The sequence below is a fragment of the Onychomys torridus genome, chromosome 22 (genome assembly GCF_903995425.1).
Source record: "Onychomys torridus chromosome 22, mOncTor1.1, whole genome shotgun sequence".
NCBI classification, from domain to species: Eukaryota; Metazoa; Chordata; class Mammalia; order Rodentia; family Cricetidae; genus Onychomys; species Onychomys torridus.
Genome location: NC_050464.1, coordinates 35020664 through 35036125, shown reverse-complemented (window position 1 = coordinate 35036125; position 15462 = coordinate 35020664). Strand labels below are relative to the sequence as shown.

The following is a 15462-nucleotide window of genomic DNA, read 5'->3' as shown; positions in this document are numbered from 1 at the left end:
TACTCCTATGCTAGAGTCGGGGAGCAGGTGCAGGGAGACAGGTGGTGCAGAGGGAAGATACATCATCTACAGCGGAGGAACATGGGGAAAGTCTTGAGAGATAAAGGGTTTGGTTGGAAATGAGGCTGAGGTGAGACACTGCAGGAGAAAGCAGGGTGGCATGAAGGAGTTTCATCTTCAAGGCGCTAGGGAGCCATTGATGGTTATAAAGCAGGCAAGTCACAGGATTGCCACAGGAACCCCAGTTCAGCCAGATCACTCTGGCTGCTCTACAGATAACTGAATGGAGAAGGGCTTGGTGAAGGTTGGGTGACTGACACATAAGGAGGTATTAGTCATTGCATCCATCAGAAGCCGTGGGTATGGGCTCAAAACAAAGAGGCCTTTACAGTGCATAAGTGCTAGGGTTTAGTGATGGGGTCCCGAGATAGCTGAGTAGAAGAGCAGTAGTGTTCACCAAGGTAGTGACCTTGGGTATGACCACAGTGAGTCTGACCAACTTTGGAGATGATTAGCTGAAGTGGGGGATTCCACATCCACCTCACCTCTGGAGTTGGGAGAGGAAGCATTTGTGTAGTAACATCTGCCGCCATGGGGAAGAATGAGAAGTTCTCAGAAGCACAGAAGGATGAGAAGGGACCAAGACATAGGCACAGGTCTCAATAATAATAATAGAAATCCTAATAATAATAATAATAATAACCATCAGGGGTCTAGGGAGATCGTTCAGTCAGTAAGTGCTTGTTACAGGATCATGAGGACATTAGTTTGTAACCTTAGTGACTATGTAAAGAACTGGGTGATTGAACACTGGGAAGGCAGACACAGGTGGCTCCCTAGAGCTCAATGGCTAGCCAGCTTAGGTGAATTAGTAATTCCACTAATTCAGTGAGAGACCCTGCCTCAAAAAATAAATAAATAAATAAATAAAGAAAGAAAGAAAGAAAGAAAGAAAGAAAGAAAGAAAGAAAGTGGAGAGAAATGGAGGCAAGACCTCCGACATGCTCTCTAATCTCCACACATTTGTACATACTTATGCATGTGCATTTAGGTGTCATTTGCATACACACAAGAGCACTGTAACACATCCGTAGACACACACCAACAACAACAGGTGAGAAAACGCAGCTAGGAAATAGCTGTGCCCCGTCACATAAATAGCCACACTGATCCTTGCCTTATTTATGGGATGGATTTGAAGAGTGGGGAGTAGTGCCGGCACTGACCAAGGAAGCTGCGAGGTTGCAGCTTTGTGCAATTAGACCTGTCATCCCTGAGGCGCATTGGAGAGGCAGTCAGCCTCCAGGAGAAAAGCCTCCCACTGTGCCCTCACTGCTGGCCCCCAACTGTGCATTTTAAGAAGATCTCAAGCCTCAGAGCCCATCGTTTGAAGCCCTTGAGAAGCCATCACTTGGTCTAACTAGTTAATTTCCAAATCTTTATCTAGTTAGATATCATTATCTGGAACCAAATTGCAGTAATTAAGTTGGTTTATTTTTTACCGTGAATTTAACGGAAGAAAAAAAAATGTAATTAACAAAATGTACTAGAGTAAGTAATTGGTTTCCCACTAGGCTTTTCATCTATAACATTTTCTTTCTTTCTTTTTTTTTTTAACTCCTCAAAGTGAATTTTTCCCCTTAAAAGTTGGGTTAGGAAGGAAGTTTTAATGAGCCTTTTATTGGTGACACTGTTGGATTGCAATGGACCCCGTGCTCTCGGACTCCCGCCAATTAGGAGCATCCTGTTGCCAGGGAACCTCATGTTCAGGGATGATTAAGAGCAAAAAGAAGCTGCTGGAAGTGTACTGAATGCTGCATTGAGCTTTTCGTGTGTGTGGTAGTGTGCAGTCTTCACAAACACCTTCCCAAACGGGGGCCATGCTGTCTTGGATCAACTGGTTGAGAAAAGCAGGGCCAGATGGTTGTGACAAGCTGTGTGGCACCTAGTAGTGGCAGAGTTGGGGTTCGGACCAGGGCCACCCTAATTCTGTGGCCGGGGCTTTGAACACAGCAGCCCACAGACCTGGGAGTTGGTTACACTTAAAACCTTGCTTCTCTCTATGGCAGATTAAGCTTAATAAAACCTCTCCAGGAACTGGAGAGATGGCTCAGTCCTAAGTGCATGGCATGCAAACACAAGGACCTGAGTTCAGTTACCAGAACAGGAATAAAAAGCTGGGTATGGTAGTGCATGCCTGTGACCACAGCACTGGGGATGAATAGACAAGTGGATTTCTGGAGCTCCCTGGCCAGTCTGGATGAATTGATGAGTTCCAGGCCAGTGAAAGACTCTGTCTTAAAAATCAAGCTGGGTGTGGTAGCACACACCTTTAATTTCAGCACTCAGGAGCTGTAAGTAAGCAGATTTCTGTGAGTTCAAAGCCAGTCTGGTCTACTAGTAAGTCTGAGACCAGCCAGAGCTATAGAGAGAGACCCTGTCTCAAGCAAGCAAAGTGGACATACTTAAGCAATGATACCGTAGGTTGATCGCTGGTACCCATACGCATGTGCACATAGATACATAAGCACAGGCACACATCATGAACACATGTACACAAGAAAGAGAATGACAGGAAATCAGTGAACTAGAATCATTTCTTGGGCTCTGGATAGAGGGATGAGGGAGGGGACATGAACCTGAAGTATGAACAAGTGTCAAGATGTTCTGAGTCATTTGGTTTGTTGTGAAAGGCACACTCCCTGGTCAGTTCCTGTCTACAGGAGTCAGCTAACCTAGGCAGAGATGGTCCACCAGGGCCATCAAATCACCAATCAGTCAAAGCATTGGAATAAGAAGACACACTGAGTATTAGGCATAGGGCTCAGCATAGAGTGCTTGCTTAGCATGTACGAGGCTCTGGATTCTATCCCAGCAATTCAAAAGCAGACCAAACCCACGTTCCTCCAGACGCTGTCAACCAAGCTGAGCTTCATGCCTCTACACTGAAGCCGGTGATGGAAGGCATAACCATAACACCAGTGAGACACTGGGCCCCATCCCTAGCAACAAAGAAAATAAAATGCAGAAAGGATTTTTTCCATTTATTATTTAAGTATTTTTAGCATAAAAAATGAGATTATAATATAATGATGTCATTTCCCCTTCCTTTCCTCCCTCCAAGCCCTCCCATATACTACACCTTACAGTTTTTCAAATTCACAGCCTCTTTTTCCATTCATTGATATTGCATGCATATATGTATATGTATATATTCACATCCTTAAATATAACCTGCTCAGTCTGTGTAATGCTACTTATTTGCATTTTCAGGGCTGAGCATTTGTATCGGATAATAGCTGTGCTCTTCCCTGGGGAAGACTATTTCTTCCGCTCTCAGAATCCCTAGTTGCCTGTAGTTCTTTGTGTAGGGTTGAGGCCTCCTGGGCTGTCCCCGGCCACTTTAACATGTCTGCTGCTATTGTCCTTGTTCACCTTACATTTGGGCAGCACACCTAGGGACTGGAGAGATGATTCAGTGAGTTCCAGGTCATCTAGGGCTGTATGTGTATGAGTACCTGTTGCTCTTGCAAAAATCTAAAGTTTGGTTCCCAGCACACACATCAGTCAGCTCGCAACTGTAACTCCCGAATCTCCGACACCCTCTTCTGGCCTCCATAGTCATGTGCATATACCCACACATAGACTTAATTAAAAATAAGACAAAATTTTAAATGAAATAAAGTTGCCTGTGAGTTAACACAGCCCTTGGTCAGTCAGGGGAATGCCAGAGTGCCTTTGTGTTCCTTAAAGAAAAGCCCAGAGAGCCCGATGTGGTGGCACACACCCTTTAATCCCAGCACTCGGGAGGCAGAGGCAGGTGGATCTCTGTGAGTTTCAGGCCATCCTGGGCTACAGAGTGAGTTCCAGGACAGCCAAGGCTACAGAGAGAACCTCTATCTCAGGAAAAGAGAGACAGGGAAAGAGAGAGAGAGAGAGAGAGAGAGAGAGAGAGAGAGAGAGAGAGAGAGAGAAGGGAGAAGGAGAGGAAGGAGAGGGAGACGAGGAGAGGGAGAGGGAGGGAGAAGCCCAGAGGTCTCCTTTTGTGGAGAAGGAAACATCATTTTTATTGAGCTATTTCCTGAGGTGTCCTGCCTCTCAGGGAACGGAGATCACTGGCCACAGTACAGCTAGCTCAGTGACGTGCCAGCCTCCCCAAGCCCACCCGCCACCATCCTCACCACTGATAGTGCCTCATGATGGCATTCATGTGCCCTCCAGCGATCCCTCCATCTGTGGCCAAGCTCTCCGCTGGCATCCTTTCCCCTTTATTGCAGTGGTGTGATTTATGGGACATGAGGCATGGCGGATATCCATGGAGTAATCCTAGCACTGTGTGTGGATGCTTGGCATCCCACATAGACACCCTTCTGTGGGCACAGAGAAAGGGAGGTGTAGCTTGCACCGCCTCTTCCCACTAGCATAGAATTAGGCTGGTCTTCACCACACCACAGTCGTTATGTTTCCTTCTGCCCCTCCACCCTGCTACTCCTCATGGGCACGTTGTTGGCTTTCGTGATCCTCTCCCATCCATGCATACATAGTGATTTTAAAGACTCCCACATCCGGCCGGGCGGTGGTGGCGCACGCCTTTAATCCCAGCACGTGGGAGGCAGAGGCAGGTGGATCTCTGTGAGTTCGAGGCCAGCCTGGTCTACAGAGTGAGAGCCAGGACAGGCACCAAAACCACACAGAGAAACCCTGTCTCAAACACACACACACACACACACACACACACACACACACACACACACCATATCTATCCTCTTTCTTCCTTTTTACACTTAAAGTGATCTATTGAGAATTTTTCACACCAGCAAAATGTCTTGCAAATCTCCAGGTAATACGGCACCGTTTCATTTTAAGGAGTTACTATAATATATACATCTGCTGGTTACTGGTGAGATATTATGCTGTTTCCACCCCTTTCAATGTTCTATGTAAGGCCATAGAAAGCAACTTCGTGAATAAAGTATTCAAATATAGTTGTTTCCTAGAATCATGAGTATAACGTCAGAGATGGCCACAACCTTGTGCTAAATTCTTCAGGTAGAGTTGTATCAGCCTAATGGCTAACTTCAAGAGGGTTTTAGACAAAATAGCAGCCCATTGGGTAGAGACCACAAAGGGAATGGCTAGCCAGGAGACTACCTCTGTTTGTACGGTGGATGAAGACACAGCACAGCGATGCCTCATCAACTATGTCCACTGTCTGACAGCACCATCTGGTATGAGCTCCACGCCAGGGAGTGGCCCTTCAAGACTCAACCAGCAGAGGCAATAATTTGGCAGATGGGCGCAGGCATGAAACCCAACCTCAGCCAGATTGGAATGGGAAAAGAAATCTCGGTAAGTCCCAAGAAAGGTGGAGTAAGGGGGACAAGATTCAGACACAGTCCCGGGGTTTCTTGGAGAGTTACTAAAGTGACCTGCTTGGAGCTTTAAAGGGCCGAGTCTCAGCACGATGCCTGCAATTCGAGGTGCCTGCCACCAGGGGCGCAGTAACACCTAGTCACCCACCTGGCAATGGATTGCTGCTTCAGATAAAAAAATGAATGTTACCTGGTCTGTTACTTTTTAAACATTATTCATTAAAATATCACATTTTAAAATGCACTCGTTTTTACTTGCCTCTAACAATAGTATTAAACCACTATCTAACTCAGAGTATGCTAGACAGAAACCAAGAGGCCTGATTGTAAACACTCTTCCTCTTGAATACAATGGGGAGAATTCTTTCTTTTGGTCAGAAGACAGGTAAGTCAGGGAAGCAGTAATTATACCAGGTGTTCATCAGGACCACCTACCTCCAGGTCCCTCTTCCTGGTGGTGGAAATTAGCTTTTCTCCTCTCTAACTTTGATGGACAACTACTAATCGAGTGGGATGTAGCTAGAGACTTCAGGATTTCCTTTTATCTCTCACATTCAAGAAAAATGCCAAGACACTCCCTGGAGCTACTATTGGTCTTGATATATCTCAGGCCTTGTAGCAGGGAGCCTCCCTAACTTTCTAGAGTGGCTAATCAAGTAAATGAGGAAAGAGGAAGGAGGGAGGGTTGGGGGGTAAGATGAATGGGTGGACAGATAGATGACAGATGAAGCTAAATAAGTGAATTGATATAGCAGAATGGTTACGAGGATTCATGCTTTGTGGAGAATAGATAGATGGATAATTGGATGGAATGTTATGTGGATTGTGAGTGATAGATGGTGGTGAGTGGATAGATAGATGGATGAGAGAGTGGATAATTTATGTGTGGATGAATGGATGGAAATATGGATGATGAATGAGGATGAGTGGGTTCATGTGGATGGTTGGATGGATGGTTGGATGGATTTTGGTAAATGGATAGTGGTGTTCATGGGTAATGGGCGAATGAAAAATGATGGATGCTAGATGAAGGATGAATGAATGAGTTGATATGGATGGATATGGAGATGGTAGGCAGATTGATGGGCGGATGCATAGGATGGCTGTGTATATGAATGAGTAAGTGATTAGTGAATGGGTGGATGGATGGATGGATTAGTGGATGGATGGATGGGTATGTGGGTGGATGGATGGATGAATGGATGCATGATGGATGGATGGATGGATGGATGGATGGATGAATGGATGCATGATGGATGGATGAATGGGTGGGTGGATGGGTAGGTGGGTGGGTGTATGGATGGGTGGAAGGAAGGAAGGAAGGATGGATGGATGGATGGATGAGTTGATGAATGGGTGGATGGGTAGGTAGGATGGCTATGTTTTTCATGGGGTAGATTGATAGTGGCTCCTGAGTGGATGGATGGATGCTGAGCAAGTAGATAGAAGGGTGGATGAGGGAGAGATGTGAAGTGGGCCAGATGGGTAGACGAATGAGTAGCTCCAGAGCAATGCCCAGGTGCTGAGACTTGGGTGAGGGCTCAGTAAAGTCACCACTTAAGTCCAGTCATGGCTCACTGGTTTCTTCTAGGACATTCTGCTCTTCTGCTGGGCCTTTGAGCAGGAAGAACGGCCCACTTTCACCAAGCTCATGGACATGCTAGAGAAACTGCCAAAGCGAAACCGCCGCCTGTCACACCCTGGACATTTTTGGAAGTCTGCAGAGTATGTGTTCCCCTCAGCACCTCCCCCACTGCCTTACCCTTTGACCTTTTACCCTTTGACCTTTGTCTCCTCTTTGCTCTCCTCCTCCAACCCTTCCCTCAGCTGGCCCCACTCTACATACCCAGCACCCAGCTACCACACATCTCTACCAGGGTCTGTTCAGGGGAGCCCATAATGACACTGGGGTCCCAGAGTCTGCCTGTGGCTGGCACAGTGACCTCTGGCTTATTTCTTCCTGATGACAGATGTTGCCTCAGTCTAAGCAGCTGTCATATGACTGGCAGGGTTCCTCCCACCTGGGCTGGCACCTGCCCCCTTCATGGCAGATCTCAGCTCCCAGCATCCTCCATTGCAGAAGTCTAGAGACAGGAAGGGCTCCCAGCTTCTCATCATCCTCTGCCTCTGCTCCCTTCTTAGAAGGGACCATGCCCCTCCTTGTCATTGCCTTAGCAGTAGATCCCTTGCTTTTCCCGAGACCAGGAACATGTATCTCACCCTGGGGTCCCATCCCCAGGCCTGCCTTCATGATAGATCTCTCTTGAAGGTGAGAGAGAGGATGCTAAGGGGCCCCATTTCCTATTGCCATCCTAGGTACTCCCTGGTAAGCTCCCACAAACTCAAGTATACACACACACGTGAACACAAAAACAGTACTCCACACAAACCTACACACACAGACACACACACACACACACACACACACACACACACACACACACACACGAGAGAGAGAGAGAGAGAGAGAGAGAGAGAGAGAGAGAGAGAGAGAAAGAGAGAGAGAGAGAGAGAGAGAGATGCACTCAGTTATATATACACTTTATATGTAGGGACATTCCATGGAAGTACACCCTAAAGCCTGCTCATGTAGGCAAATTCAGGTACCAACAGAACAGTTACATAGAGATACTTCATGGCTTGTGAGGACATGTGCATACTCACACTTAACACTTCCCTATCTGCTCACTAGGCGTGTCTGCACACAGACATGTAGATGCTGGGACACTAGGGGACCCCATGAAAACCTTCAAGTCCCAGGAGCTGGGCATGTGGAGACAGCCCTGCCCTTGACCTTCGAGTTGCTTCTCATCCCAGGGGCTCCCCCTTTTCCTGGGCAATTAGAAAGAACGCAGAGTCTTCAAAAAGAGGGACACAGGTTGAAATTTCCTCTCTGCCATTAATAGCTATGTGACTTGGGCAAGTCCACTGGCTTCTCTGAAGTAGAATTCTGTGCTCTGAACACTGAGGGCAGTGAAAGCCATGGTAGGAATACTGTGAGGGACCAGCAAGGTCATGTGTTTCTGAGCACAGTGCCTCTCAGATAACCAATGTTCACTCTGCCCTGGCCATCACCGTGTGCCAGGATGAAACAAGAGCCTTGGACTAGCAGCCTGGTGGCACTCAGAGCCCAGTCATGAAAGAAACATGCAAGAGGCAGCTCAAGCGGGCGCCACTCCGCCTTCTAAGAGTGGCTTAGGGTATCTGGTTCTATAAGACTCAAAGGTCCTTTGGACCGGCACCCAGTGGCCCCTGAGCAGGGCTTGAACTCACTGATGGGGGGAGGGAGGCAGGATGCCTAGTTTTCTAGGTTCTCCGGACAGACTGAAGAGACTAGAGAAACAGGGTAAGTTGTGGTCCTGTGCCCCATGATGCTAGAAACCCTATGGAATTTTCCATTCAGTTTTATTCATCTTGTGAGTGTTTGACTCCTGTGGAGAATCAGAGCCCATGCTAAAAGGGGACATGTGTGATCATGAGGGTCTAATGTGTGATCAGGGTGCTGATGTCACTCAAATCCACTACACAGGTCTGGTCTCACACCAGAGGTCTCTGTCTTCAGCCATGTGTCAAGCTTTTCCCAACCTACGCACTGGATTACCTACTGTAGTGAGGGAATTCTGTGTTCAAATCTTGACCCTGAGGCTTAGGAGAACCACATAAACTCCCTGATCCTCAGTTTTTATTTGGAAAAAGGATACAAAATTCCCAGAGCGAAACCTCTTCCCAGGCTTAAATGAAGTCAGGAACAGGACACAATCAGTCCAGAGTCTGGTGCACGGTAGGGCCTTGTCAGTAGACGTCCCTTCTGCTTGGAAAGGATGGGAGACCACCAGAGCCACTCTCTGACAAGGTGTTAGCACATAAAAGATGGCACGATGGGACCCACATCCCTCTTATCCACCCTTTCTTCTCTCCTCCTTCCAGGCTGTGACCGTGGACACGAGCCAGCATCAGCTGACTCGGCCCCCAAACCATCTCTTCCTCCCTGCTCTGCCCTCTGCCAGCTCAGGAGGCCCAGGCTTTCCACCAGGGGAGTCCCAACACAGCCCAGCCTGGGGGACCTGTGCAATGACCCGGACACCGTGGAGGCTGACCACATCTTGGACTTGTACCCCTTTACTCAGGCAGGATCAGGGACCCCCTGAGCTAGGATCAACTGGATGAGTGAGGGTCCAGTGCACAGTATAGAGAGCAGCAGACGGAACACAACATGGCCAGGCTGTGGAGACCCAGACCTACAGCCCTGTGGGCAGACTCCCTCACATGACCGGCGAGTGTGCACGTGTCTACGTGTGGACAGGACCTCCAGCTTTCTAACCACCTGGACAAGCCTGCCCACCTATGGAGTGTCCCAGCTGTGCTATCCCAGAACGTAGGACAGGGATGGAACCAGGAACAACACACCTGCTCCGTTGAGTCAAGGTTCCCAGGCCAAGGTCAGAGTGGAAACGGTTAAGGCTAAGCTTGCAAACATCTGTTTGTAGAGGCCCATCCCAAGCTGGAAGTGACTGCTAGCCCCTGGGCACACAGCTCCGAAGGACACTAGGCAGTCCCGTGTGTCATTTTACTATGGGGGCCTCTCTGGGAAGAAGTCCCTTGGCTTCCCCCTTCATCCTGTTTTGTAAGAACGTTGTTTTGACTCACCTCACAGCCCACCCTCCCCTGGGCAAATTGGAGGTCACCATAGCGTCTCAGCTGATATGGCATCTGGGGGTCCTTTGTAGCTCACATTCATTCATGGTACACACACACACACACACACACACACACACACACACACACACCCCGCCAAAGTCTGAGAGCTAAGAACTGGGGCTGTGGCAAGAGAGTTCTGGTACATTCTCTCTTTAGCGCTGACCCTGCTGGAGTTGGTTCTCCCATGGTGACGGATACAGGTCCTGGGTATGCATGATGGGTTATGTGGGTATGCGAGTAATATTTACAAGGGTCTCCCTGTCTCTCACCCACTGCGTTCCTTGTCAGGGGGTGCAAGGAGAGAACACATGTGTGGAGGTTCCGTGGTCTCTGCTCTGGCCCAGTGCTGAGTCCTCTGAGTGGATTCCCCACTCAGGACCCTATGCCCCTCACACCACATCCCCCATGCCTTTCTTCTCTCCCCACCTGAGAGGGAAGGTTTTCTGGTCTGTGCTGAGCTACCCCACCCCCTTCCCTGCCACGGGATCCTGCCTGAGGGATGCCGAGAACGGAGGTAGAGAGAATAAATAGAAGGGAGTGCCCTGAGGTCACTGGTCCATGTCCCCAAAGCCCTGTCCCCAGTGGTCACAATTGACACATGAAGAAAAGCTGTCCCCAAGCAGAGGTGGCAGGACAGAGACATCCAACCAATCATACAGAATTGTCCCCTTCTTTGGGGGCCCTGCTGGATGCATGTCCTGGGGCCAAGCCTGCTTGATGTCCTGGGGCCAAGCCTGCTTGTAAAGCAGGAAGATTGATTGATAGTGGTCACACTTTCAGAAAGACTTATCCTACAACACCCTCAAATCCCTTTGCAAAGCTCCCTCTGCCTGTGCTGGGGGGCCTGGGGCCCCCACACAAAGTTGTTCCCATGGGAACATCTCTCTTTCCTAGTAACACCTGTGTCTCCATGGCTCAGCATTCATGCATCTTGGAGACATTTTACATACGTGTGCTCACGTGCCAGGGCTCCAGTATCGCTAAGGACCATTCTTATGAGTAGCTGCATCCTCATCTAACAAGGCTGCCTTCTGAACTCATCCCTATGGCCAGGGCTGGGCTGAGATCTGCCCCCCCCCCCCAGCAACCTACTAAGAACCTAGAATTTAGTTCCTCCTTTCTCTTTAATCCCATCAGGACCTCTTTGGTCCTCAGTCTTTATCACCTGTCTTTGTATCAAAAGAGGAAGTAAGAGAAGAGAGGGCCAGAGAGGGCTGAGCCACTGGGAACCTGACATGTCACCAGGAACTGCTTCCCCTGTTTTCAGATGAATGACCCACTGGGTGCTGGATAGGGAGATTTCTCCACAGTTCTGGGTGCTTCAAGGGAGCCAGAGGAAGGGGTTTCTTTACAAAGAGTGACCGATCACCCACCTCCCAGGGTTCTGGCCTGCTATGAATCTAGGGTCTATGACTCTGTGAAGGATCCACAGACTTGAAAAAAAAAGAGTGTGGTGGTGAGCCACCTATAATCCTAGCACTCTGGAGGCTGAGGCAGGAGGATAACACATTTGAGGACAGCCTGGGCTCCATAGGATTTCTGAAGACCTGTTTGTGATTAAGGACTTGAATGATCCTGGTTCCTATACCACTCTTCGCTTATGGGACCTGGGTCTCTTGGGTCAGATGTCACCTCTTCTCTCTTTCTCTTTCCTGACCTCCACACCCTGGGCTGGACCTGTGCCTGGGCTCAGGCTCCATCCCTCCCCGGCTTCCCTCACTTCCTCCAGCTAACAGGCCCTGGCTGGCTAGCAGCCCCGTAATGTGCAAACACTTGGATCCAGGGAGCAAGCAAAGGAGTGTCTTCCCTGAGGAAGCATCTGAGGATGATGGGTTCTCTACCCTGTGTAGAGCCAAAAGAAAGAGAAGGTCGCATAGTTAGATACATTCCCCACCCCCCATCACCCCAACTGCTGGCCTCTTCAGCACCCCACTCTGGACAGTGCCCCCTGTTCCATCACACCAGCCACCCACTCCACTAGCACCAAAAGGCTTCTGTCCCTGCCTCACGTTGCAAATCCTTTGAGATACAGGCTTTGGAGGGAACAAGTCCTTTCTAGCCTTGTGTGGGGACATCTCCTGTGTCCCCATTCCCAGAGCTAAACTAAAAACTCCAAGTGGTCCCTTGGATGGTTTTATGTGTGTTTTCTCTTACTAGTCAGAGGGGGAAGGCCTGTGTGTCATGTGCTCAGTCCTCCTGTTCTCTGTAGCAATTTGAACTCTTGGCCTAGATGGGTGTTGCTAGATAGGTGGCTATATACGGGATACCTAGAGCAGGAGGTGGGTAGAGTGCTTGCCTAGCACCCCCAAAGCCCTGAGTTCCATCCCAAATGCCACAAAAACCAGATATGATGGTGCATGACTAAGTTCCCATACCCAAGAGGCAGAGGCAGGAGGATCAGAAGTTCAAAGTCATCCTTGACCATAGAGTGAGTTTGAGACCAGTCTGGGTACCATGAGACCTTGTCTTGAAAAATAATTTTTGTAAATTTAGGAGTCATGGCACCTCCCACCCCATGTCCAGTCTCCCCCAAACACACACAAAGCCAGACTCCCTTCAACCCCCATGTCCCTTGTCCCCAATTGCACATGGTGACCTAAGGTGTACAGATCAAACAAGTGCCACCCACTTAACCTCAAGCTCCAGGCTGCACAGTGGTTTTCACATTTCTTTGTAACTGAGGATGAAAAAAAAAAAATCAAAAGAAGAAAAATATGACCCGGGCAAATTCGATGCCATTCAAATTTCCCATCAGTCCCATGTCGTCCCTAGCAAAGATAAAATTATTTGCAAGAGAGACCCCAGGCCCCATAGAGTCAAAATATATTGCAGCTTGGTCTGTGGCCAACTTGGCTGGCCTGTGATGTAGTAGACTGTCTTACTGAGGAATAAACCTGCCAGAGTGGAAGGGACGGGTGCCTGTGGGAAGCAGCCTACAGAATTACAAGCGCGGAGAAAGGACAGGCAGCTCCTGGGCCCTGGCCAGGTGTTGTGCATGCTAGCACTGTGAGTCAAAGCCCTTGAGGCTATTGTGAGCTCTTGGATGTGTCCAGCCCACAGACTGCACCCCAGAACAGCTGTGAATGTGACCCACCACAAAACTGTAAACTGACTTAAAATATTATCGGGTTTTTAAAAATATTTTCCTTTTCCCTTTCTCTCTTTCTTTCTTCTCTCTCTCTCTCTCTCTCTCTCTCTCTCTCTCTCTCTCTCTCTCTTTCTCTTTCTCTCTTTCTTCTCTCTCTCTTTCTTTCTTTCTTTCTTTTCTTTTTTTTTGCCGGAGCTGAGGACCAAACCCAGGGCCTTGCACTTGCTAGGCAAGCGCTCTACCACTGAGCTAAATCCCCACCCCCTTCTTTTTCTTTCTAAGGGTATGAACTCTGCAGTTGATCATGCCATGTCTCGGTGTCAAAGGTGCAGGATGCATGGCTAGCTAGACTTCAAGGCTGCCTGGGTCAGCCAGCAATGCTGGTACAAACACAGGCTGGCTTCAACAACAGATACTCATTTCTCCCAGATCTGGGATCATCTCTATGGCGCCTTTCTCCAATCTCTTGTCTCCGGTGTCCTTTTCTTCTATGAATACTAAGAACACTGCATTTCTTCTTAATTAGAGCTCTATCCCTCTGACTCTTCAAAGATTCTTTCTGTGGGAGTGGCCTTAAGGACTTCAATGGGAGATGTTGGGGAAAGACTCAACGTGAGCATTGTGGGAAGTCATCCTTCAGTCCTGTACCAAGACCCTAGAGGTGGCTGAGGCTGTGGATTTCCATTATATGAAGGCTTCCCATCTCTGGCTTTTCATTCCCACACTGGCCCCAAGCTTGAGTCCTCAAACAGGCCCTTTCTGTCCTCATGCCCCCCGATCTTCATTATACCCATCCGCCCTCTTGGGGACTGGTCTTGTTGCAAGAGTGATCCTGGTAAAGCCAAGCCTCCCTTTGCTCCTAGGTTGGCTTCTGTGAGAAACTACCACACGCCAAGACGCTTTTCACCATCCTGCAGATCCAGAGTCCAAAACAAAATGTCCACATGACCCACCCCTCTGGAATTTGTCAGTGTTTCCCTGTTGCTTCTTGACATGTAAGGGTATGTGATAAACTTCAACATTCCTTGGCTTGTGGGAGCATCTCTCTCCAATCTCCACCTTTGTCTCCACCAGCCACACGGATCTCCTTGCATCTCTGTCTTTGTGTGGCTCTTTTATGTGGACCCAGTCCTGTTGAATCAGGACACTGTGTATGGGTTATTATTCTTGTGACTCTAACCAAATGCCCAAGATAAACAACGCAAGGGAGGAGTTACATATTTTGGCTCACAGTTTCAGAGGACCCAGTCCGTCACTGTCTGGCTGTGGGTTCCCAGGCCTGTCTTGAGGCAGAATATGATGGTGGTGTGAAGGTGAGGAGGGCAAGCATGTTCTTCATGGCAAATAGGAAGCAGAGAGAGAGAGAGAGCAACACAGGGAAGGGTCAGGGTGAGATGTCTCATGGCCATGTCCCCACTAGCCTACTTCCTCCCACTAGGACCTACCTCCTTCCTTTGGGCATCACATTGTGGATCCATCCAGGGTCTCGTTGTAGGTTAGGTCATAGGTATCGAGGTGCTTCACCGATCCCTCTTAATCATTTCTTAATTCTGTCAAGGTGACACAGTCAAGATTACCCATCACATCCCTTTACTGAAGTATGGTCTCATCAGAAGTAACACACCTTCATGACCCTGTTTCCAATCAGTGCCTGTTCTGAGGCTCTGGGACACAACTCAAACCCTAGCGCTCTCTCAGTGACTATCCTCTGTATGAAGTGCCATCTTGGAGAGATAGATTTCCCAGAATCCATGAGCTACTTCTCAATCCTACTCATGACAGGCATGTTCCATCCTTGAGTCCCAGTAGTCACAGGCTTCAGCACATAGATAGTGGGAGTGGGCAATAAGGTCACGGGGATGAGGATTTAGAAAGATCTGTGTATAAAGGATCTAGAAGGAGGGTGAATGTGTAATGTTCGTACCACTGCCACCCCTTCCTCTACCCTTGGCAGACATTGCTAATCAATCCCAGCATACCTTCCAACTGCAGCCATAGAACATTAGCCAGGTAAGCCCCAAACGTGACTCTACGTGCAGAGAAGGGAAGATAGGTCCCCCTAGAAAGCCCTTCTAACAACCAATGGTGGCTTTAGAACCCACGCCTCAGAATTTTCCAGAAACCCAGCCACTTGGGGGCTCTTCTTAATGGATAGTCTGCTTGCAACTGTACAGGAGATACTTTCCAATTAGGGAATTTGGCAAGCTGGGAAAGGATTATTTCCAGGTAACCTCTGTAGCTGGTACCATTTAGTCAACTGCTTGCTGCTTAGAGAGAATCATTTATTCTCTGGGACAGCTTCCC

The 15462-nt window shown here is 48.6% G+C and overlaps 1 protein-coding gene across 1 annotated transcript in view; it reads left to right on the top strand.

Annotated features, from left to right (window-relative positions):
- Ksr2 (kinase suppressor of ras 2) overlaps positions 1-11552 on the top strand; it is a 248108-nt gene extending 236556 nt beyond the window's left edge. Inside the window, exons 13-15 of the mRNA XM_036171660.1 lie at positions 5220-5349; positions 6964-7097; positions 9300-11552. Coding sequence (XP_036027553.1) covers positions 5220-5349; positions 6964-7097; positions 9300-9306 — 271 coding nt within the window. The 3' untranslated portion in view covers positions 9307-11552. The remainder of the gene's footprint in view (positions 1-5219; positions 5350-6963; positions 7098-9299) is intronic.
- Positions 11553-15462: the final 3910 nt, after the last annotated feature.